At 56.7% G+C, this 23,494-nt stretch overlaps 2 protein-coding genes and 2 non-coding genes across 8 annotated transcripts; all 4 read right to left on the bottom strand.

Annotated features, from left to right (window-relative positions):
* Window positions 1-1,669: 1,669 nt before the first annotated feature.
* On the bottom strand, window positions 1,670-1,742 carry TRNAR-CCU. Its single transcript has one exon. It is a non-coding gene; the product is annotated as a tRNA-Arg (tRNA).
* Window positions 1,743-2,667: 925 nt separating this feature from the next.
* On the bottom strand, window positions 2,668-10,184 carry LOC123933809. Of its 2 annotated transcripts, XM_045993416.1 has the most exons (11): window positions 8,960-10,184; window positions 8,734-8,874; window positions 8,434-8,629; window positions 8,235-8,323; window positions 7,192-7,299; window positions 6,897-7,064; window positions 6,140-6,362; window positions 5,712-5,828; window positions 5,225-5,299; window positions 4,850-4,956; window positions 2,668-4,269 (listed from the first exon to the last, which is right to left on the bottom strand). In XM_045993416.1, exons 1-11 carry the CDS (start codon window positions 9,032-9,034, stop codon window positions 4,078-4,080), a joined length of 1,491 nt encoding a protein of 496 aa, XP_045849372.1. In that variant the 5' UTR covers window positions 9,035-10,184; the 3' UTR covers window positions 2,668-4,077. The 2 variants fall into 2 exon arrangements, with proteins under 2 accessions (XP_045849372.1, XP_045849373.1); XM_045993417.1 differs by lacking the exon at window positions 2,668-4,269 and having other exon boundaries at window positions 4,905-5,003.
* Window positions 3,250-3,322, bottom strand: TRNAR-CCG. The gene has a single exon. It is a non-coding gene; the product is annotated as a tRNA-Arg (tRNA).
* A 115-nt stretch (window positions 10,185-10,299) lies between the features above and the next one.
* Window positions 10,300-21,766, bottom strand: ZNF213 (zinc finger protein 213). 4 transcript variants are annotated; one of them, XM_045993420.1, is made up of 6 exons: window positions 21,591-21,766; window positions 14,313-14,825; window positions 13,502-13,625; window positions 13,251-13,321; window positions 12,923-13,046; window positions 10,300-11,943 (listed from the first exon to the last, which is right to left on the bottom strand). In XM_045993420.1, exons 2-6 carry the CDS (start codon window positions 14,709-14,711, stop codon window positions 11,207-11,209), a joined length of 1,455 nt encoding a protein of 484 aa, XP_045849376.1. In that variant the 5' UTR covers window positions 14,712-14,825; window positions 21,591-21,766; the 3' UTR covers window positions 10,300-11,206. The 4 variants fall into 4 exon arrangements, with proteins under 4 accessions (XP_045849376.1, XP_045849377.1, XP_045849374.1 ...); XM_045993421.1 differs by lacking the exon at window positions 21,591-21,766 and adding an exon at window positions 15,940-16,262 and having other exon boundaries at window positions 10,300-11,889; XM_045993418.1 differs by lacking the exon at window positions 21,591-21,766 and adding an exon at window positions 15,940-16,262.
* Between the last annotated feature and the right edge of the window lie 1,728 nt (window positions 21,767-23,494).

The raw sequence follows: 23,494 nt of genomic DNA on the forward strand, positions 1-23,494 counted from the left end.
AAGGCATGGAGAGGGGCACCTGGGTGGCTCAGTGGGTTAAGCCGCTGCCTTCGGCGCAGGTCATGATCTCAGGGTCCTGGGATCGAGTCCCGCATCGGGTTCTCTGCTCAGCGGGAAGCCTGCTTCCCTCTCTCTCTCTCTCTCTCTGCCTGCCTCTCTGTCTACTTGTGATCTCTCTCTCTCTGTCAAATAAATAAATAAATAAATAAATCTTTAAGAAGGCATGGAGAAACATTGGCAAGGGAAGCACCAACATCCTCGGGTAGCTCTGCAGTCCCCAGTCTCCTCCCACGACGGTGGGAGACATGAGATGACGTTGTTGATAACAGGGGGAATAACGGGTTTCCAGATATTTGGAAAAGTGGGAGAAGTAAGGTCAAAGCTGGAGGAACAGAAGAGTCTCACTCATGGTTTTTGAAGGCAAAAGGGAACTATATTTTATGCAGCAGAAAAAGACAATTATCATATAATCTCATTGATATGAGGACGTTGAGAGGCAGTGGGGGGTCGTGGAGGTAGGGAGGGAAAAAAAAACAAGACAAGATGGGATCAGGAGGGAGACAAACCATAAGAGATTCTTAATCTCATGAAACAAACTGAGGGCTGCTAGGGGATGGTGGGGTAGGGAGAGGTGGCTGGGTGATGGACATTGAGGAGGGTATGTGCTATGGTGAGTGCTGTGAAATGTGTAAGCCTGATAATGCACAGACTTGTACCCCCGGGGGAAATAATACATGATATGTTAATTTAAAAAAGAGAACTATTTTTGTATATGTATATGGCACAGCTCCAGTGGTCTTCCCTTCTATGAACATGTGGTATAGGAGGTTTCTGATTTTACTCTACACCATGTGCAGAAGTTGGGAGATTTCTATCTCCAGGATGAAGACAGGGATTGCATGGATGAAAAAAAGAGGAGACTTTATTATGGACTACTTCAAACATGCACTAAAGCAGAGAAATAGTTTAAGGGGTCCTCATCCCCCAGCTTAAACCATTAGCAACTTAAGCCATTAGCAACCATTACCTTGTTTTGTCTGTACCTCCAAGCAACCCATTGTATTTTCCCTAGCTTTATGGACAGATGTATAATTGGCAAATAAAAATGACATATACTGAAGGTGCACAATGTGATGATTTGATACCCATATACATTTGTGAACTATTTACCACTGTTAACTATTTACCACTGTTAACACAACCGTCCTTCACATAGTTACCTTTTCCGCGTGTGTGCTGAGAACATTTCAGATCTCGTCTCAAAGCAACTTGCAAGTATACATTACCGTATTTATAACCATTCTCAGCGCTCAGCCGGTTTTTTAAAGAAAAACAGTTGTCATATAATTTAATCTCCAAATAACTGCCTTGGGTCCATTTATAAAAGAACTTTTAAAAATATATAGAGCCACAATAAAATTAATACACCTGGAAAAATGAACAATTATTCCTTTATGTCATCAAGTAGAATGGATGGCTATTTTTCAAAAGGTGAATGAGGCAAGTATTCCTTTCTGAAAGCTGGAAACATGCACCCCTTATTAGAAAATAGACAACCAATTTAGTAGTTTAGGACTGGGACTGGGCCACCTCAAGCACCTTTAATTTGGTTTTCTGCACTGCAGAAGTATTTCACTTCCCCCCCGGGAGTCTAAAACTTAGCCCTTTGTACCCCGGGTGGGACTCGAACCCACAATCCCTGGCTTAGGAGGCCAATGCCTTATCCATTAGGCCACCGGGGCCGACAATGAGTCCTTCGCAACGGTCCTAGACCGGTCTCTCCGACACCTCCCCGTTGTTCCCACCGGTTACACACAGATTCCTCGGCCTCCCCCCGGCCCCTCAACACCTGCATTCGGCCCGCGCTCGAACCTGGCCGGCGGCTAAAGCATCTCCAGATCGCGGAGAGACCGCGCACGCGCAGATGGAGCCCAGAGAACTGGGGCCACAGGTGTCACTCAGCTCGTTAGACGAGGGTGTGAGCCTCGCTTAGGGTGAGAGAAGCCTGGGGATCAAATCCTGGGCGAGCACTTTCATCTCCTTCTGGGAGACTCCGGATCCGGTGATAACTATTAGCAAGAAGGAGTTGCCTGTGCAAAATGTGGGAGAGGAGAGAAGAGGGGTACCAGCCCTCCTCCCTACACTGCCTGTCTACGAGGTAGACAGGAGGTGTTACCTGGGTCCAGGTCTCCGCGGTTTTCAGCAGAGCCCAGCGGCCCGAGGTCTTTGCCCTGAGCGCCCTCGCAATTGCTTTCCTCGGACCAGCTGCGTCGGTGGAGTAGGAGATAATCACCGTCAAGAGAACCCAGCGTTCACCCAGGACGGGTGTTCTCTCCCATCTCCAAAATGTTCACCTTAATGAATTTCAAACCGCTGAAGCATCACAACAACGATAAAGTAACACCCCCACAGAACCTCAGGTCACCTGCGCCCACCTTTCGGAATGAGGTCTCCGGCTGCCACTGCCCTGGCGGTCACCTGGTGGGAGGATGTTACATCACCTAGGTTACCTGGCTTAGCCAGAATCCTTTGGAGAGAAGTCGGTTCCGCAGGTAAAGACATTTTTTCCCAGGTACAATGATGACCCAATCCTGGGCATATTCTTTAGGTATAAACTTTAACATATATATGCACACATATATATGCACACAAGCCATTTAGGTACACTACCATTGTAAGAAATCGGAAATCTGTTAGATTTTTTAAACACTTTTTATTGCGGTAAAAATATATATATTTAACGTTAAATTGGCCAATTAAACCGTTTTTAAGTGTACGATTCAGTGGCATTAGTTATATGCACAGTATCATCCAACCGTCACCACTATTTCCAAAATTTTTTTTTTAATCACAAGAACCTATTGTATGTTGAAATGCACCTGTCCTCTGACCTTGGGACCACTTCCCCCTACCTCATCCCGGCCACAATCCAACCCTCCCCTACCCCCGTCTGTCACAGCTCTGGTCGGCTGAACTATATTGACCTCGTTTGAGGGTCCCGGACTCCATGCTTGTGCCAGCAGACACCGCTGGTGCCTTCAGGGCCACCGCAGCACCCTCGGGTCGCGGGGGGTGCAGACCAGAGCCTAAGCTTCCGAGCTCCACGCGTGCTGGAGACCTGGAGCTCGGCGGTTTTCCCGGCGCGGCGCGGCACCGCCCCCCCCCCCAAACCTCTTCAGGTTCCCCGGAGAGTGCAGTACGGACAAAGGGAAAATATGAAGTCAAGGGAGGAAAAACAACCAATAGCAGCGACCACGAAGGGACTCGAACCCTCAATCTTCTGATCCGGAATCAGACGCCTTATCCATTAGGCCACGCGGCCCTACCGATGACGCTTCCCCAGCTTTAGTCATAAAGCTGGTCCAGGCGCCTGTGTAGTGCGCCGGAATGCGCATGCTCCTACCGGCGAGGAGCTCCGCCTCTCGGGCCCTGTGTGGGTGGGGCTGCGAGCTGGGGCCCAGGCACGCAAAAGAGTCCCCGCGGCTCCGCGAGGATCGCCCTAACGAACTGTACCGCGAGTTCGAGCCCCGGTGAGGCCGCGCAGGCTCCGGCCCTAACCCGCGCGTTGGGAGCTCTTCTCCTACGTGGCTCCGGAGCGCGTTGGGTCAGAGACTGCCCACTACTCCCTCCGCAGCCCCGGAAGCCCCCGCAGCCCCCGCGCTTCCCGCATCACAGCACCGGTCGGCCTGCTGTGCTCTGTCCAGTCCTGTGGTCCCAGCCCGGGCTCCGACCAGCGTGAGGGCCGAGACCGCATCTCCTGCATCCCCACGGCCCCAGCGTGGGGCGCCTGTGGAGTGCGCAGAGACAGCGACGTGGGCCTCGGCTGCCCTCTCTCGGAACATCCAGCCCAGCCTAGCCCCGGCCGGGGTCCTCGGTCCCTGCGCCCGCGGGAAGGCCCCGCCCCCCGCTCCCCGCTCCCAGGAGCACAGGTGCACCCTTACGGGGTGCCAGTCACTTGCATGCGTTCTCTCACTGTGTCACCTCCCCGGGGGCAGGCGCTGTTCACGTGCACCGCGATCACCACAGACCTTTATTGCCGTTCCCCCCCCCACTCCGCGCCCCGCGCTGCGCGCCCATTTACACAAGAGGAACCAGGACAGGGGATGGAGCGGCGGCGCTGGGCCGTGGCCCCCGGTGGTCAGCACCCCCGGGCGACAGCGGGCGCAGGCAGAGCCGGCGCCTCAGCGAGCTGCGGATCTCCAGGCAGGCCTTGCGGCGCCTCTGGCCGTCGGGACCCAGCACCTCCAGTTCACACACCCGGCGGTTGACCTGCGAGGACCCCACTCAGCCTGCGCCCAGGACTGCCGGGTCCCTGGTCACCCAGCCTGGAGCCCCGTGGACGAGAAGGCCTAAAATTTCGAGCGCTGCCTTGCCATCGTGGGCCCTCACGGGGCCTCAGAGGCCTAACCGTGAGCCCCCTGCTCCTGGCAGATGTGGCCGGCACACAGCAAGAAGGGCTCCCCACTCAGCTGGCTCCCACACCCTCCACTTGCTCTCAGTCTGAGGGCTTCGGTTCCCTGCCAGCCTGTGAAATTATTCAAACAAGCCAATTGCATCCTGCTGCGGGAGCCAGGGGACACCCCACCCACTCTTACTATAAAGCCTGCAGCCCACAGCCCCTGCTGGTTCACCCTGTTCCTGACCACAACCCCCAGGGGCCCTGCCCGGTGGGCAACCGCCTTCTCCACCCCGCGGTGAGCAGAAGCCTCTAAGACCTGCTGTGGCTCTCACCAGGGGCCCTGGCCTGGCTCACCCACAGGGTGAACAGGAGGTGATCTGAACACCAGGGCTGGGCAGAAGGATGAATCCAGCCCCTTTCCCCAGGTCTCTGCCCCTAACCCCAACACACCTCAGTCAGCAGCTCCAGGAGCTCTCCCCCGGGGTCAGCTCTGAGGACCTCCACCAGAGTCTGGAGAAAGTCTGAGCCTTTCTCATCATCCCGATAGGCTACACAGCCTAGGCCAGAGGACCAGGGTCAGAGCATCAGGCTTGGGTCCCACCTGCTGCTCTTTGTTGGCAGAAACGGGGTGGGGGGTGCAAACAGACAGGACCCCAGGGGTCAGGCAAGGGAATGGTCCAAAGAGCGGGAACTTCTGGCTTCTAGAACAACTTGGTGCTTGATATTCATGGAGTGAATATACAATTTGACCTTGCCCAGCCGTGGCCCCCCTAAAGCCACCCCAGGCATCTAGCCAGGATGCAGGGCCCCATGCAGCAGGCTTACCCTCGGCAGCTGAGTAGACCATCAGGATGTCCGCTTGGTCAGAGCTCCCTGGACTGAGGCCCCCGGAGGACCTGCCTGGAAGAAGGAGCAACGCACTGACCCAGCCTCCTGGGACTCTCCCAGCCCCAAAGGTCCCCCAGCTCTGCCTCACGGGCACACGGGGAAGTCAGTAGAATGAGCCCAGGGTGGAAAAGGCAAATCAGAACTCAAATCTCAACACCACCACCAAAAGAACTCAAGTCTCTCAGCTCTTGCACCTACCAGCTGCGGGACCTTAGGAAAGCTGTCTCCCCTTCCTGCCTCCAGGGTTGTTTTGAGGCTCAAGGAGGGGCAGAAGCCCTCGATTTTCAGCAGACCTTGTGGTTTCTGAAGGTTTTCCTTCCCATCCCCTTGGCAAGACCCCGATCAGAGCCTTGGAGAGGCACAATGGACTGCCCACCCCACCAGTCCTGGCCAAGCCCAGGCTCCAGCAGGAAGCCACGCCCACCTTGGGCTTCAGCATAGATCTGGAGGACGTCTGCATGTGAGGGGGTGGTTGGTGATGCCTGCAGCCAGCGCCGGAACCAGGGGAGAGCTGTGGGCCCCACACCTGCGTCCCTCTGCCCTGGAAGGGGGGGGGGATACGCAGATTCTTTGGCTCAGCAGATACCTGGGGTGCCCCCAGGGGTCCACAGCCCACCCCCCAGAAATCCAGGGCAGGCCTGCCAGGCTGGAAGGACCCAAAGGACGGAACTGCATGTGCTGAGGGTAAAGTGCTCAAATTCATGGACTTGACTTCTAGGAGAGGCTAGGAGATGGGGCAGTGCGCGTGAAGCTCCCAGGCCGAGGCCTCCTGGAGAAGGTGGACAGCAAGTCCTGGGAGGCGGGGACCTGGCCTGGCCTTCAGCGGGGAGCGGACGGGCGGGCCCCACTCACCCCCGCGGCAAGCCTGAAGCAGGAAGATCTTGGGGCAGCCCCACAGGGCCCTGCAGCGGCTCAGCTCCTGCACCAGCGCCTCTGGCCGGACCTCCTGCCCGTCGGCCCCCAGCAGCTGGCCCTGTGGCCCCCCATGGGCCATGAGGGCCACAAGGGCACAGCTCACCGGGACCCTGTGGGCATCTAGGCCCTCTCGGAATTGGGCCATCTCCTCCTGGAAAGCCTGGAATGGGGACAAGATGGAGGCCTGGGCCCAGGCTTTGTCCTCCCCAGTGCCTGGTGGCCCTCCAGGGAGGCTTGTCCAGTCCCTGCCCACCTATTTCCCACCTCCTGCCAGCCTCAGGCCCACAGAGAAAGTCCTTTTTCTAACCCCCCCCCCCCACACACTGCAAACCTGGCATGGCCTAATTGGAGGAGACATGTGGTCTAGCCTCTTGCAGCTGAGTCTTTGGTCAGGGCAGGTAAAATGTTCCACAAAGGAAAGAGGCATGAGGGGAGAGCAATGAGCTGATAGGTGTCTGGGAAGAAAGCTGAGACCCTCTCAGGAAAAGCTGGAGGGTCCGGCTGGGGCCTGGAGCCGAGGAGTGGAGAAACAGTGGGGGACACCGCAGGAGCCCAGCAGGCAAGCTCCCACACATGCAGCAGGAAGGATGGATGCCAGAGCAGGTGAGAAGCCCTGCAGAGAGTCGCTCGGACCCTGGGGTGGCGGGGGGGAGCTTCCTTCAGAGCCCCCCCAGAGCTCCGGCCTTCACCTCACCTGGGCCGTAGGGTCTGTCCTTAGGGTGGTCTTGAAGTTCAGGGCCTGACACAGGCCCCCCAGCGCCTCCACATCACGCTGGGCCCCGGGCCGGCCATGGATCACGGACAGCAGGAGGGCGGCTCTGGTCCCGGACAGGTCATACTGAGCGCTGGGGCTGGGTTCTGGCTGCAGACAAGTTAAAGAGCATTCAGAGTGGTCTGAGAACCTCCCAGCTCCTTGCACCCCCCATCTCAGGTCTCCCCGAGCCTCTGTCCCGCTTGCATTGGCTCACATCATTCACCCCACCCCTCACCTGGGGCTCCCAGGGTTCCACATCCCCCAGGCACAGCGCACCCCTCAAGGAGCTCCGGAGGACTGGGCAGTAGGAGGCCTCTGACTCTTTGGTTGTCCTGTAGAAGACCTGGGGGGACCAGAGAACCCCCAGGGGGCTGCTCCATGGGGCACCGTTTGGGGAGGGAACAGGGCACTGGCTTCAGGGAACAACCTGGCTGGCTTGTGGCTACCGCAGTCTCTTTGGGGTCCCCTGCCAGCATGGAGGGAGGAGACAGACAAAAGAATGGGAGAGCATGAAGGGGATGTCCTAGTTCATGTTCAATGTCATGGGCTTCCCTGGACTTGGATGTCCTTAAGTGGATCCTGGCCATGCCATTAACCACACCACGCCCCACCGCAGGGACCGGTGTGCGCAGAGCTGGGCGCTTCCTAGAGCAGGCTGGGGCCTGTCTGGGAAGGTTCGCAGGGTAGCTTCTGCCTGGGGAGGACACCAGGCTGGGGAAAGCTGCGGAGTGGAGCCTGGGCCCACCCTTCACCTCCAGGGTCACCAGTGGCCACCCACATGCCCATGAGACCGTTGGGGCTCCAGCCCAGACCAGAACTGGATCATTCGCCGCCCTGGCTTCCAGGGACCTGCAGTGTGACCGACGGTCACCGTCTGTCTGTGTGAGCGTGAACAGGGCTGGGTAGAAGCAGGGGCGCAGACTCGCGGATATCAAGGAAGGGCGCCAGTGACAGCCTGGTAGGGAACGTGCGAGGCCGGCTGGGACAACAGGAGGGCAAGCCGGAGGGAGTGGCGTGAGCAAAGGTGCGAGCTGAGACTGGCTGGGAGTGTCGGGAATCCTGAGTAGGCTGTGAGCAGGGGCGGGTGGGGCAGGGGGCCAGGGCTGGAGAACAACACCACTTGCAGAGACAATAAAGATTCAACTGTACAACGAATGGGGGGGTGGGGCCCGTGTGAAAGACTCGAACGACCAAGCAGGGTCAGGAGAGCACAGCAGAGCCTGGGGAAGTGACCGGCACGGCCCCCCCTCCCAGGGACTCCCCATCTGGAGCCCCTACCTCCGTCAGCAGCTGCAGCAGAGACCAGTGAGGAAACCGGCCACAGAGCCGGCTCAGGCCAGCGAGGAAGGCTCCGGGCTCAGGGGCAGCTGGGTGTTGAAATGGCACACGGGCCTGGAGGGTAGGGCTTGCCCCTCCTGCCCACCCCCACCCCTACTTAGGCCGTCCCCAAACCCGTGTCCCTGCCCAGCCCACTCACCCCCAGGAGTCGTGGAGAGCAGCAGGAAAACTTTGGGGCAGCCCCACAGGGCCCTACAGCGGCTCAGCTCCCAGACCAGCTGCTGGGGCTGCCTCAGCTGCCCACGGGGGGCCACCAAGGCCACGAGAGCACAGCCCACAGGGCCCCCAAGGGCATCCAGCTGCTGCCGGAACCCAGCCAGCTCCCCGAGGAAGCCCTAGGACAAGAGCAAAAGCTGAGCCTGAGTCCAGGGAGGCCCCAGGGTGGGCCTAGGGGTGGGTGCTGGGATGAGGGTGAGGTCAGAGGCGGGTGAGGACTCACCTGGACAGAAGCCTCCCTCTTCTGGCAGCTCTCAAAGCCCAGGGTCCGGAACATGCCCTCCAGGACAGCAACAGTGGAGGCTAACACCCCAGGGCTGCTGAGTATCAGAGCCACCCTGGGACCCTGCAGGCCGTACTTCCCCTGGGGAAGCAAGGGCAGAGTTGGGCTGAGGCAGGGCTCAGCTGAAAGCCAGGAACCGGCTGGGCCAGGCAGAGCCTCCCACTACCTTTCTTTCCAGACTCTGTCTAGCATCTGCCATCTGCGAGGCCACCTGCAGGGTCCCAGCCACCAGGAAGGCCATGGGGGCAGGGTGGGGGCTTCCTCTGAGCACCGAGCGTACCCCCTGCCCCTGGCGCTGATGCCCCAGATCCCAATCCTTGTCCTTTCCCTGAGCACTGTCCTATCAGCTCTGTTTATGAGCTGAGCTGGACTCTGCTCCTTCCCTGGAGCCCTAGGCCATAGGCCCCTCTGCCTCAGTCCCTGTACTGTTCTCGGGCTCCAGCGGGCTACTTCCTGGCTGGCGTTGGCCCAGCCCCACCTGAGCCGGGAGCCTATGCCCGATCCTATTCTTAGCTCTTGGCCCACCTCCTATCTGATCCTGTTACACAGGAGTGTCTCCCTTCTGAGCCAGCCACCAGCACCGAAAAGTCCGTGCACGGCTCTCACCGCCCCCTCCTCACTCCTGCACACCACCCACGCCGCCCGCACACGTGCACACAGCAGCCTCGAGCTCAAGGGTACAGGGAGAGGTGATGTGTGCCGTCTCACAGGCAGAAACCCCCGCTGGACTCATCTGTCCACAGCGGGGCCCCAGGGGCTTCATCTGGGAAGTCCGGTCCATCACAGCGAGCTCAAGAGGAAGCAAGTGTTAGATGGGGGACTGGCTGAGGAAGGGCCCTGGGGCAGGAGAGGCTGGCACACAGACCAGGGGACAGAACGTTCTGCCGCTGTCTACCCCCACACCCTTCAGGCGGCTTGCCGAGGCCACTACCAGGCCAACTGGGAAGGGCTCTGTGGGGGCAGGAGGCCCCCCGACCATGCACCCACCGGTTCTGCGCCAGCTCCAGGTGGGAGGCCTCAGCAGGGGAGGGGTCTGATGTCGAGGGCTGGGTGGGGAATGGGGCCCGTTCGGACAGCTGTCCTCTCCCGCTAAAGGATCTGAGCACCGGGACCAGCTTGGAGTTCTGGATCCCCTGGAACAGCCAGAGCACACCACGCCCCCCTGCCCTGGTCACCTCACACCCAAGCCTGTTTCTTCAGATTGCCATCGAGGAGAAAGGGAGCAGCCCGGTGAAGACCTGCTCAGCTCTCCTGTTGTCCTGCCGGGGTGGCGAGGGGTGTCACCAACTGTCCCATCCTGAGCTGCCCCGGTCCTCGGCTGACACAGGCTGATCAGAGTCCTGAGACTCCCGCCGGTCCTTTGGGGCCCAGACAACCTGGAAGCCAAGAATGGGTCTCCACCTGGCGACCACCCCACACCAGGGCCACTGGCACCCCCAAACCCAGAGCCAGAGAGGTGTGAATTCCGGACCCCCGCCCAGCAACCACACAAAGAACAGATCAGCCTAGAGAAAGATTCCGTTATTTATTCAACGTCCTCTGCTGCCTGCCCTTTGGGGACCAGCAGAGCCGAGCTCCTTCAGAGAGCCCATGGTGGGTCCCTGCTGTCGCCTGTCTGCAGACACCGTGGCCAGCAGCACGGAACACAGTGCTCAGGGAGTCAGCGACTGAGCGCTAACAGAGTGCTAGTGTTAAGTATCACGAACCCCACACCTCTGGAGGGGGGCCGCCGGGGGCAGCCAGCCTCCAGCAGCCCAGTCCTTGGTCTTCAGTGTGGGCCTCCCACCCCTGGAGCCGCCACCAGACTGGCCGGAGAGTGCGCTCAGGGACTCGCTTGGGGGCAAGCAGGCTAAGAGCAGAGGCAGCCGGTTTCCGCTCAGGGCCTAACGGTCATGACCTAGAAATGGAAGCGGATGTGGCTGGAAAGCCCCCTGTGGCCATACCCAGGACCCAGATCCTCCCCAGGATGGGCTGTCCCTCCCAGAGCCCGGCAGCATCCCGCAGGTCATGGCCTGTCCTCCACACCCATTGCAAGGCACAGCTTGGAAGGGGAGAGGGCCAGGCCCACAGACTCAGCCCACGGGGCAGGGAACAGAGCCACCGGGGCAAGCAAGGCTGGGGGTGGAGGGCAGTGCGGAGGACCCCAGGCCCTGCCCCAGTCCCCACACCTCCCTGACGGCGCAGCCTGTCTCCCACGCAGAGGCCACAGGCCAGGAATGTGCTGCAGCCCCAGGAAGCAAGAAGGGGAATGGCCATGAGGTGCTGGGGCTTTCCACTCCCTGGGAGCGTGGGCCAGGCCCTAGGGCAGGGCGGGCAGCCGGGATGGAGGCCACGGAGGGAGGTGAAGCCCAGGAGGGCTGCGGTGGGGGCTTCAGCCTCGGGAGACCTCCCACCCCCCGGCCCTCGCCAGCACTCAGCCCACAGGCTGGGCCATCTTGGCGTGCAGGCTCTGGTGCGCGATGAGGTGGGCGCGCTGCTTGAAGCTCTTGTCGCACTCGCCGCAGCCGAAGGGCCGCTCGCCGGTGTGCACGCGCCGGTGGTCCAGCAGGTAGGAGCGCAGTGAGAAGCTCTTGCCGCACTCGCTGCAGCCGAAGGGCTTCTCGCCCGTGTGGATGCGCTGGTGGTCGGCCAGGTAGGCGCTGCGGCTGAAGCTCTTGCCGCACTGGGAGCAGGAGAAGGGCTTCTGGCCCGTGTGCACGCCCTGGTGGCGCAGCAGGTCCGACGAGCTGCGGAAGCTCTTCTCGCACGCCTGGCACTTGTGCGGCTTCTCGCCGGTGTGCGTGCGCTGGTGGCGCGCCAGGTCCGAGCCCCAGCGGAAGCGCTTGCCGCACTGGCCGCAGCTGTGCGGCTTCTCGGCCGCCAGGTCCCGCAGCTGCCGCTGGCGCGCGGGCGGCCGCCCCCTCCGCGCCCCCACCGCGCCGCCCAGGGGCGCCCCCGGCCGGGCCTCGCCCTCCCAAGCCTCGGCTTCCTCGGGGCTCCAGGACGCAGTCACGTCGCCGTGGCCGGTGCGACGGTCACCGTCCCCGGCCTGGCCCCCCAGTGCCGTCACGGACTCCTCCAGCCCCGGTTGCTCCCTGTGGCTCCGGAGTCCCAAACCTGCAAGCCGAGAGGGGGCGGCCTCTTCAGTTCCACTGGGTTCTGGCACCAGAGCTGGGGCGAGGCAGAAACAGGACTCAGGTCCAGAAAGCCCGGGGCTGCACAGACCCCAGCCTCAGTTTCCTCGCTATAAAGCAGGGACGCGACAAGATGGCCGCGGAGAAACACTTCCGAGGCGGAGGCAAGGGGATCCAGTCGGCCGATCCTGCCTGCGTAGATGCCTACCAATCACACGCCTAGCCTTCCACAGCCACATCCACACTGGCACCCATGTCCCACGCCCTGAACCTTGGCTACTCAAGCGCCGAAACAGTAAATTGAGGTAATTTGTAAATTACCCAAACCCTCAGGATTTCTTACCAAAAACTGAGAAGCCACACGGGTTCGGCCTAGGTGGCTGCTCACATTCCACAAGCTCTTGTCCCCTAAACTCAACAATAGATTTGGACAGAGAATGCTGCTAGCCCGCCCGCTGGCTCATGCGGACTCCACGAGATAACCCCAAACAGCGCTCAGAAAGGCTCTGGCGGGGACAGGGGCTCCAGGAGGGCGGCCTCCGAAGAGCAGGGCCCGGGCCTTGGCACGTGGACGCTCGGTGCTCCTATGGTCAGCGCCTCTTCGTGGGCTGTCGTAAGGACAGTCCCAGCTCAGTCCCTTCAGTGTCCATTGACCTGAGATCCCCTGTCTGCAACCCAGGACCACAATTCTGTGTAGCAGGTGGTGAGAATCACAGGAAAACGCCCATATGGGAGCTCAGCACAGTGCTGACACGGGGCAAGCACCCATCATATGGAAACACACACTCAGGCCAAGAAACATGAACACTGACACGAAGGGAAAATCACCCAGTGCTCTTGAAAAGACCCACGGAAAGCCACTTTCCAGCCAGCTGAGGAGGAGGTGGGAAGACTGAGGATTCCAACAGGAATCTGCCCGCCCCCACCCTCTGTCACTGGGACCCCCCCTGACGGCTGCTGCTTCCAGTTCAGAGGAGCCAAGGACCCCAAGGGTCCGGTCTGCACCCACGGCTTACCCAGGGCAACATTCCGGGAGTTCTCTCGCTTTATGTCCCAAAAGAGTTCCCTCTGAGCAGGGTCCAGAGAGCCCCATTCTTCCCGGGAGAAATAGAAGGGAATGTCTCCAAATGTCACAGGTCCCTAGAATGAGGTCAAAAACAGAAACAAAAACAAACCACCTGGCTCAGGACTGCCACTCTGGAGCACCCCTGGGGATGGGGGACAGGATGGGTCCAAGCAGAGCCGGGATAGCCGGGAGAGGCCTTGATGAAAAGACAAGGTCCATTTTAGGGACTCAAGATGGCACCGAGGGCCTCAGAGGGGACAAATGGACTGGTAACTCACGTGGGCCTCAGAGGCAAAGCAGGTGTCGGCTGTCTCTCTGGTTCTCCCTTCTTTAAGAGCGGGAAGCTGGGCTGAAGAAGAACAGAGGCTCACAGACGCCAGCCCGGGCCAGGAGTGAGATCTCACACGTGTACATGCACACGCATCCCTAGGCTTTCTGGAACAGAAATACCCCTCCTGCTACCCTCAGCGCAGGCTCAGGAAGGAGCCAGGCCCCTGCCCAGCGATCTGGGGCCTACAAGCTTACTTACCACCATAGCTGTGCTGCTCCCAAGGTGCAGGTGGCCAGCTTCGCGCCCCCACCTTCATGGGAAGCCCCCTGGCCTGGGGTCCCTGGACCGTAGCCTCGGGTTCCACCTCCTCTGAGGGCACTTCCTGTGCGGGGACCACAACATGCTCATCAGCACCGAGACCGGACGGGGGAGACAGAGCTTAATCCCTGGGAAGGAGACACAGGACACGTCCCTCAGGACGTGGGGAAGGAGATCCGCATGGGGTCCCAGAAAAATCCAGGGGAGAAGGTGACACCAGGCAGTGCTGTGTGCCCAATCAAGCACGAGGCAAGAAGAGCTCCCCAAGGCCAAATCACAGAGCCCCGAGTACGGGGGTGTGGGGGCAGACCTCCACACCCAGGACGGAACACCACACCCCAACCACTCATTAGCACCTTCCCCAAGGTCAAGAATCCAACACCCCTCAGAGAACAGGGTTCACATGGACAGCTACCTTCTCGTACCCACTCTGCTGCTCTCATTACACATGACTATATCCCCAGGGCCCGGACTACAGCAGAACATTAAAAAAAATGTATCTGTAGAACCAGCGTGGAGCTCAAACCGCCCTCCTGGAGCATGGCCACTTTGGTCCTACTGGGACCACCCTCCAAAGCCACCAAAAAGAAACCAGATTCATTTGGACAGTGTCTTTCAGCAAGGCAACACCTGCATGACATGCTCCTGTTGCTGCTTCCTCTGGCTCTGCATCACCACCACCCCTGGAGGACGAGTTTCTACGGAGATGGCCACCGCTCTGTAGCCGGCCAGGTGCAGAGGGGCCCCTTACCTGCGGCCATGCTTTCACTGGCTGCTTCTGCAGGACCTCCACCAAGGCAACGGCCTCCTCTCCACTCCCTGGACACCGCTCTCGGACCCAGCCCTGGACGCCTCCAGGCAGCACGCTCAGGAACTGCTCCAGCACCAGCAGCTCCAGGATCTGCTCCTTGGTGCGCAGCTCTGGCCGCAGCCAGCGGCAGCAGAGCTCCCAGAGCTGGCTGAAGGCCTCATGGGGCCCACCCACATCCCTGTAGCAAAAGTGCCGAAAGCGCTGGCGACAGGCCTCGGAATCCCTGCTATCTTCTTGCTGGGCAGAGCCCTGCTCCCAGGAGGAATCTTCCACCTTGACGATCAGCAGCCCCTCTCCCTCCCCAGGGGCCTCATCCTGAGGCTCTGGGGGTGCTGCCATTCCCCTGGTCTAAAGCTCAGGACTGGTTGGCCTCAACCTGGGCCTGGGAGCCTGCCCTTCAGTCTCCCAGAGGGATCCCCTGTGGCAGCTGGGTGGGCATCTGGACAGGTACTCCTGGGAAAAGAGCAAAAGGCGGGGGTCGGGGGGGATACATGAGCAAACACCAGCCAGCCTGCTCCTGTCCTCTCCTGGCTCTAAAGTCTTCTCAGGCTGTGCTCATGTGACTCTCTGTTCTACCAACACGCGTCTACAGCCCCTTATCCTCGGCTTTGAAATCCCAAACTCCGAGGTGTTCACTACCTGGCCTACTGATGTGACCACATTCATAATCTCCAGTTATCTCCCTCAAGGTAAATGTTTGTATATTTTACAGCAAAAATATTTATGCATGTCTTCAGCTTGTAAATATTCGCCAAGCTGTACTTACCATGTGTTTCTGTATGTGTATTACACTTCAGTGAAAAAACGGAATTAACGCACTGGATGACTGAGTATTGCTGCAGGTTCCTCTGGTGGGGTTGCCTGATATACCATGTGTGCTAAGTTACTTTCCTCGAATCTGAAAACTTGTGAATTCGGAAACATCTTGGCCCTGCGGTGTCGGCAAAGAGCTCACACACCAGGCTAAGCCATTTATCCACAGGTCCATAGAATGAATGACACGTATTCATACCTTCCATAGATACTCCTTACAATAGCCCTGAAAAGTATATATTTTGAAATTTTCCTCAATTGCTCTTTTGTTTCAACAAAAAAAGTGACACAGAGCGTTATGATAAAAAGTGGGGGGTTTAAACAACACAGAAACGTAAAATAGAAGCTCCCTTCCAAAGGCAGCTGCACGCCACCCCCCATTAACAGTATGACATGTGACCTCCTGGACTTTTCCCTGTCCATTTACCGGAAATGTATCCACAGGACCGGGGAAGACCAAGTGGTTTTGTGTGCGGACAGAAATGAGGTCTTACTGCGCGTACTATGTTGTATCTTGCTTTTCCACCTAACAACGCTTCTTCGTTAGCCGCTCTGGGAGATACCACGGTGTGAATGCGCTCCAGGTTCTTACCCAAGTGAGGCACCCAGCTTGTTTCCAGTCCTTCTCTACTGCACACTAAGCACTTTATTTACTTTATTCTTCTACTCCTCACAACACCCCTGAAGAGTACGCGCTCCATTCTCATCCTCCAGTGACCGAGAAGGCTCCGCTCGGAGAGGGCCCGGGACTCACCAGGGTCGCTCGGTAGGACGCGGCGGGCGGGAACGCGGACCGGCCGGAGCCCGGGGCTCGGACCCCAGCAACCTCGCCAGCGCGCAGCTGGGAGGCGACGGGCGGGCAAGGCGGGCGCAGGCGACCCCACCCCCGGCACTTCCTAGCAGCGCGCGCCCCCCTCGGCCTCTGTCTCGGGGCGCCGGCCCCTGCCGCCCGGAGCTCTGCGCTCGACCTCGGAGCTCCGCTACCCGCGTCGCCGGTCCCGCCCCCGGGATACACACCGCCCACAACCGCCCAGGGGTTCCTAGTTCCGTCGCCAGGTTCTTGCGCCGGAAGTTCGCGCGGGGCTCGCCGGGAAAAGACACAGCTCGTGCGCCGCAAGAAGCACTCGAACTACACGCCCCAGAAAGCCCTTCGCCCATTGAGTCCGCCTTCTTCCTGATGGATAGCCAATGAACGGGGGGAAGTCCCACAGTTGGCCAATCAGGAGGCAGCAGCGCCCACCTATGTCCCCGAGCTGTCAGCTTCTAAGCTCGTTTTTTCACATTTCACGACCCTCCCCCGGTCAGTGAAAGGCAAAAAGGGAAAGCCATGGCTGGTCTGGTGGGCCGAGACGGCATCTGGCCCAGCCACGAGTTGAATGCGCGCGGCTCGGCTCCGGGGTACTCCTCTCCAGCCTCTTGGGTCCCGTCCTCGCCGAAGTCGTTAGCCGCGCCTAGCGGGGCTTGGAACTTGGGAAATGCAGTCCCGCGAGGGACGCGGAGCCTCCCGCGGCGATCTTCGCACCCGAGCCTCGGCGGGGGTGTTGTGGCAGTACGCCGCACGCGGTCACCCTGATCCCGCGGAGCCCCCCTGTCTCCCACCGGCAGCTTCGTCTGCGGGGCGGGGGGGGCGGGGGGGAGCTCTGGGTTCTCCTTCCCATGCATTTGTACCTGCTTCCACACTCTTACTTCTCTACCTGGAGATCTAAGGCTGTATTTCGAAATAAGGCTATCTTATTTATATCTATCTCTATAGAGATAGATATAACGCTATATATATCTGCATTTCAGGAAATACATATTTCCTGAAATATAAAGCGCTATCTTTTGATTTGATTATGCAAGTATTGCATGCCTAGTGTAGAAAAAAGTAAGTACGGAAAATTATAAAGCTATCTGTACCCACAAAACTAGCACACTCGATCTGCTCAAATGTCGCTCCCTCCAACTGGCTTTCCCTATGCCCATGTGAACAGCCTCCCACCATGCTTCTGCCCTACATTATCTTTCTCTTTTATTACTACCTGACATACTTGTGTAATATTTGTCCGCAATACTGGGCTATAAACTCCGTGAGGTCCGCGTTTTCACTGCCCTACTCCTAGCATCTGGATTTGTGCCTGGCACAGTATTTGCTGACTAACTGGAGGTAAAAATATATTCCTATTAAGGCCATTCAGAAGTGAGCATTATTAATATTTTAGTCTGTTTTGACACTTCTACCTCTATGAATATTTCTAGTGTAATTTTGGAATAATTCTATGGTAAGTAATGTTTTGCTGACTCAAAAGTCTATCAAGGATATCTCTAGGGCTCCTGGGTCTGCCTTCAGTCAGATCATGATCCCAGAGTCCTGGAATTGAGCCCTATGTTGGGCTATCCGCACAGCGGGGAGTCTGCTTCTCCCTCTGCCTCTCACTGCCACTCCCCCTGCTTGTGCTCTCTTTGCCAAATAAATAAATAAAATGTTCTTTATTTACTGCAAGGGGAGCAGTAGAGGAAGAGGGAGAAGCAGGGTCCCCACTGAGCAGGGAGCCCAATGCAGGGCTCAATTCCAGGACCCCGGGCTCATGACCTGAGCTGAAGGCAGACGCTAACCATCTGAGCCACTCAGGCACCCCAATAAGTAAAATCTTATCTTTCTGTATCACCATGTACAAATAAAATGCAACTGTTTTGCAGGCTGCATAGTATTCCATAGTATGGAAGTTCCAAATTTTATTTTATTTTTTTGAAGACTTTATTTACTTGTCAGAGAGAGAGAGCACAAGCAGACAGAGTGGCAGGAAGAGGCAGAGAGAACCGAGCTCCGGAGCCCAATTTAGGACTCAAGCCCAAGAGCCTAGGATCATGACCTGTGCCAAAGGCAGCTGCTTCACTGACTGAGTCACCCAGGCGTCCCCCAAATCTTATTTAGAGTTCCTTACTCTGGGTCATTTAGACGATTTCCAGTTTCCTGTATTTGCAAGTCATTTATACAAACACCCACCTTCCAGCCTCTGCTTTAACAATTTGCTGGAGGGCGTGAGTCAAGACGGTTCCGGGACCACTGCTGAAGTGGATGCTCCTAGGCTCCCTCTGCCGGTCCCCTGGAAAACTGCACTGAAAAAAAGGAACTTGAAAGTCCCTTTTTAACTAGGTGTGGACTTAGAGCGTTCTTCTGTCGCCCTCTATTGGCAAAGGCTAACATCAAGTTGGCTGGCAAAGGAGAAAGGCTCTAGTACCACAAAGCGGGAAAAATGAGTGTATCGTGGGCTGAGAAATAATAAATTAATAACTGGCATACTTACCGTATATTTTATTGGCCAGTGCCAGTAAATGACAAGTTATTTGCATTCAATTACATGGAAACTGACCACCCAACAGCACTTCTTTTCTTTTTTTTTCCCTGAAAGTATTTATTTTTCTAGCAGGAAATATAATCTATAAATAATGAAAAATTCTAATTTTTCTTTCTGCAAAATTTATATTCATTTCCAGAATTTATACTCATTATTTTCTTAGTACAGAATTCTCTAAACAGTGTAAAAAAATTGAGGACAACAGGCATCACTCTCTTGCTTCATGAAAATACTTTTAATGATTTACAATTACCCATTGTCTCTGATATATATCCATGCTCATTGTAAGGAGCATTTTTCTCATTTGCAGCAAAAGAACTACTAGCTGTTCCCTAATATCACTTTTCTCCTATAGTAAGAATTTTTCAACGGGCACATAGCCATTCAGAATAAGGAGTAGGGGTGCCTGGGTGGCTTAGTCAGTTAAACTGTCTGCCTTTGGCTCGGGTCATGATCTCAGGGGTCCTGGGATTGAGCCCCATGTAGGGCTTCCCACTCAGCAGAGAGTCTTCTTCTCCCTCTCTCCTGCCCCTCCCTACCCCAGCTTGTTCTTTCTCTCAAATAAAATCTTAAAAACAAAACAAAACAAAAAAAAGAATAAGGATTTCCCAGCCTCTCCTGCAGCTAAGCATGGCCATGTAATTAAATTGAAGGTGATGAAATGTGAGCAGACGTGATGTATGTATTTTACTAGAAAGGGATGGGTCCTGTCTTCCTATTCTTTTTCCCAAGTGCTAATAGGAATTTGGACATAATGGCGTGGACCATGCAGACTTAAGTAATACCCAGAGGTATTGAAGCAGTAAGACAGAAAGTACCTGGATTCCTGATGATTGTGGAGCCACCAAACTAGGCCTGGGTTTATACCCAGGCAGTGACGTGAGAAAGAAATAGATACCATGTTTAAACTTCGGCTGTATTGAACCTCTATTACAACCAGAGTGTATGCCCTAATGAGATTACTGCCTAGTAAGGGTTTTTTTAATTTTTTTTTTCATTAAAAATAGAATACATAGGTGCCTGGGTGGCTCAGTGGGTTGGGCCTTTGCCTTTGGCTCAGGTCATGATCCCAGGATCCTTGGATGGAGCCCTGGGTCAGCTAAGCAGGAAGTCTACTTCTCCCCCTCACTCTGTCCTTCCCCCACGACACTGTGCTCTCAAATGAATAAATGCAATTTTTAAAAAATAAAACAAAGCAAAAAAGAACATAAGGGGCACCTACATGGGCTCAGTCAGTTGAGCGACCAATTCTTGGTTTTGGCTCTGGTCCTGATCGCAGCATTATGAAATCAGCATAGCATCGGTCTCCATGCTTGGCATGGAGTCTGCTTGGGATTCTCTGTCTCCCTCTGCCCCTTCCACTTGTGCTCGCTCTTTCTCTCTCTTAAATAAATAAGCTTTAAAATATAGAGCATGGGGCACCTGGGTGGCTCAGTTGTTAAGTGTCTGCCTTCAGCTCAGGTCATGATCCCAGGGTCCTGAAATTGAGCCCCACATTGGGCTCCCTGCTTGGTGGGAAGCCTGCTTCTCCCTCTCCCACTCCCTCTGCTTGTGTTCCCTCTCTCGCTGTGTCTCTCTCTGTCAAATAAATAAATAAAATCTTAAAAAAAAAAAACAACAACATAGAAGTAATTATTTTTATAATTTCTCTCATGGGATATTAGATATTCAGAATTTCCTTGTCATCCTGACTACACTTTGGTAGATTCACTTTTCTAGGAAATCATCCCTTTCATCTACAACTTCAGATTTATTAAGATATTTTTATTTTATTTATTATTTATTAAGATAAAATTGTACGTAGTATTCCCATTTGGTTAACATTTTAAAAACCAGCGTGTATGAAAATCCTACTCCTTGTTTTGGGATTATGAGATAGCATTTGAATGGTGGTACGGCAGCAGGCTAGGAAGAGCCAGGGTCCCGGTTGACTTTCGGGCTGCCACACCAGTTCCACCGCAAGCTGCCTACCTCTCTATTATTTGTAGTGGCACTGAATCCTGGTTCACTGCCTCACAGGGTTGCTATAAGGATTACGTAAACGAGCCCAGCACTAACTCTTACACACAGGAAGAGCTCAGTAGTGAGTGCTTAGCCCCAGGGAGCGAGGCATGTCACAGGGGCATGCCCACAGGAGCATAAGGCATAGGAGAGGTGGTGGGATTTAGGCCCTCCAGGCACTTTTTCCACTTTCCCCTGAACATCTGAGACCAACTTGTTCCGGTCAGTGGCCGGTTGGATGGTAGTATTAATCTTCATGACTGGCCTGGAACTTTCTTAGCTGAAAACAGAAAAACTGGGGTCCTCTAGGAGGTGACAGAGATTGGTCAGGCCAGGGAGTGCTGTCTTTGCAACCCACGCAAGGAAGCCTGACCCGCCACACATCACAGGCTGGGAAGGGATCACGAAGATGAGGAAGCTTGGATCATCTTCATAACCTCCCTTTCTCCACCCTCTGCCTATACCAAGGAGAAACCTCAGACCACAGTCCCTGGCAAGTCTCACCTTCTAGCACCTTCCGAGCCCCTGCCTGCCTCTTGCAGGCACCTCTCACTTTCCCTCCCACCAGAGGTGTCATTTCAGCTCCCGGTATATCAATCTCTTCTTCATGGCAGGGCCTTTATTCATTCTGCTCCCCTTGCTTGGAAGGTTCTGCCCCCAGATCCCTGTAAAACAGCTTTTTGTCATTCTCCAGGTCGCAGCTGAAATGTTCCCGCCTCGAAGCGGCCCGCTCTGACAGTCCGTTCTACCACCCTCCATCGCTTCACCCGTTCCTTCCTTTCTGCCGTTTGTCCCTACTTGGAAACAAGGGTTGTCACTGATCTGCTTATCAGTCTCCCTCACCGGACCGGAAGCCCCTAGGGCAAGGACCTCGTCTGGCTTTGCCATCGCGTTTTCCTCAACGTTTGGCAAAGAACCTGGAAGGCAGGCATTCATTTGATAAACGAAGGAGCGAATGCGGCAAAGCCCCACTTCACGTTCCGCCGCCCTTCACCTGCCGCCGCACGCCCCCAGGGCCACCCCCACTCCCCTCGCACTGGCCACCTCCGTTTCCCCAGCTCCTCACCCCTCCAAGAGGACCGCGGTCTCCCTCCCGGCGGTGCCCGCGCCCGGCTCTCCCCAGCACCACTGTCGGGCCCTGCTCCGGGGCTCGGAAGGTGCTAGAACGCCGGCGGGAGATGCCCGCGCGCCCGCCGAGCTCCAGCGCAGCTGCCCCTGAGGGCTGCGGGGATCCGGCTCCCGAATTACACCAGCAACCAGACGCCGGGGCTGGGAGCTCGAAACCGGAAGCTGCTCTGGCCGCGGCCGCCCTACCCCCGCCCCTCGCCCGAGTCCTCTCTAGGACCGCAGGAGGCTCGGCATCTCGGTGGTAGGCCCAGAGCCGGCGGGGAAGGCTAGGGGGTTGGCGAAGTCAGGAGTCCGCCCCGCGTCGTTGGTCCCTTCGGCAACTGCCACTGGGCAGAAGGGAAAACGCAAATCATCAAAGCGGAGATTTTTCGGGTGTTGCCGGGCAACCGTGCAGCTTGGGGAGTGACGGGGAGAAAAAGGGTCGTGATTGGACGGTTCCGCTGGACCCCGCCCCCTTCCCGCCCCGCCCCCTGACTGGCTAAGGGAGGAGCTGGTGGGGCGGGGCCTCCCGGAAAACCATCCTCCTCCCTGCGAGGGCGCTCAGGGAGGATGGTCCTCTGACGAGCCCCTGTCCCGCGTCACCGCCTGGCTTCCCCGCGGAGTCACCCAAGTGCGGGAGACGCTCCCAGGCCAGGGAGGGCGGCAGGGCCAGCTGGGCCCTCAGCCCCTGCAGCAAGGACCCGGGCGGTGCCTCGGGCCGCACAGGGGCCGGTGGGCAGCCCGCGGGGACTATTCTGCGCCTCCTCCCTCGCCCTCGCCCTCGCCCTCCCCCTCCCTCTGACTGCGAAGACTTAGGCGAAGCCTTCCAAGGCCGAAGCTGGGAGGTCCGGTGTGAGCAGAAGCCGGGAAGAAGCAGGCCCGCGACACCAAGACCCTTCCCTGGCGTCCACCGAGAAGTCAGCTACCTCTCCATCAATCACGAGTCACGAACACCCACGAACACCCTTCGGCCTCACACGCTGGACCCTTCCACGACTTCTCCACTACCTCCTCTTAGTGGATCTTGCCAAATGTTTCCTAAATTGCCAAGTTCCATTCATAAAGAGTTCTCTCCAGCTCTGTCCCAGAATGGTGGCCTCTGAGTGGGTCTCTAGGGAGATGTGGACTGAGACCCACAGGGCCCTTGGAATCACGTTCTTCTCCACGGTGCTATGAAAAGGGGAAACGGTTTCTCCAGGTCTCTGAGTTCCTCAGAGGCCAGAGTGGAGTCTTTAAACGATCCCCTGGCTCACTCCACAGACCTGAGTGGTTCAAGTCCTGGGACACTGGCCATAAAAGCCCAAGGAAGCAGGGCGCCTGGGTGGCTCAGTGGATTAAGCCTCTGCCTTCAGCTCAGGTCATGATCCCAGGATCCTGGGATCAGGCCCTGCATTGGGCTCTCTGCTCAACAGAGAGCCTACTTCCTCCCTCTCTCTGTCTGCCTATCTGCCTACCTGTGATCTCTCTCTCTGTCAAATAAATAAATAAAATCTTAAAAAAAAAAAAAAAAGCCCAAAGAAGCAAATGCATACCCACTGTGCAAAATAAGCTAGTACCAAGTTTAGTAAGTGTCCTTTCTGCCTCTTTTCATCAGAAAACAAGCTTCTAGAAGCAGCATGCCTGCTTTAGGTGAACAAGCCCCCCTCAGCCCCTTGCACTGGGCCAAGCTGAGAAATTCCATTTCTGAGTGACCAGAGAGCCATGAAGACAAGCTGAAGGGAGGAAACAGCTTTCTTTCTCATGTCTTCAAGAAGAGTCATCTAATTCAACCAGTCCACCCAGTGACCCAGCCCTAGATCCCACTGAGACCTCTTGGGCACAACCAAGTTCTGTGCGGGTTCCCACTAGTCAGCAGCTTCCTGG

The sequence above is a fragment of the Meles meles genome, chromosome 21 (genome assembly GCF_922984935.1).
Source record: "Meles meles chromosome 21, mMelMel3.1 paternal haplotype, whole genome shotgun sequence".
Lineage (NCBI taxonomy): Eukaryota > Metazoa > Chordata > Mammalia > Carnivora > Mustelidae > Meles > Meles meles.

Coding starts and splice junctions, on each gene's coding strand:
- LOC123933809 (XM_045993416.1), bottom strand. CDS start 9,034: ATGGCCTTCCTGGTGGCTGGGACCCTGCAGGTGGCCTCGCAGATGGCA. Junction 7,300..8,234: donor TGCTGCAGCTGCTGACGGAG/GTAGGGGCTCCA, acceptor TGGTCCCCCCAG/GTCTTCTACAGGACAACCAA. Junction 4,957..5,224: donor GGTCTACTCAGCTGCCGAGG/GTAAGCCTGCTG, acceptor CCTCTGGCCTAG/GCTGTGTAGCCTATCGGGAT.
- ZNF213 (XM_045993420.1), bottom strand. CDS start 14,711: ATGGCAGCACCCCCAGAGCCTCAGGATGAGGCCCCTGGGGAGGGAGAG. Junction 13,047..13,250: donor GCTTTGCCTCTGAGGCCCAC/GTGAGTTACCAG, acceptor ACCTCATTCTAG/GGACCTGTGACATTTGGAGA. Junction 11,944..12,922: donor CTCCCGGAATGTTGCCCTGG/GTAAGCCGTGGG, acceptor GCCTCGCCCCAG/CTCTGGTGCCAGAACCCAGT.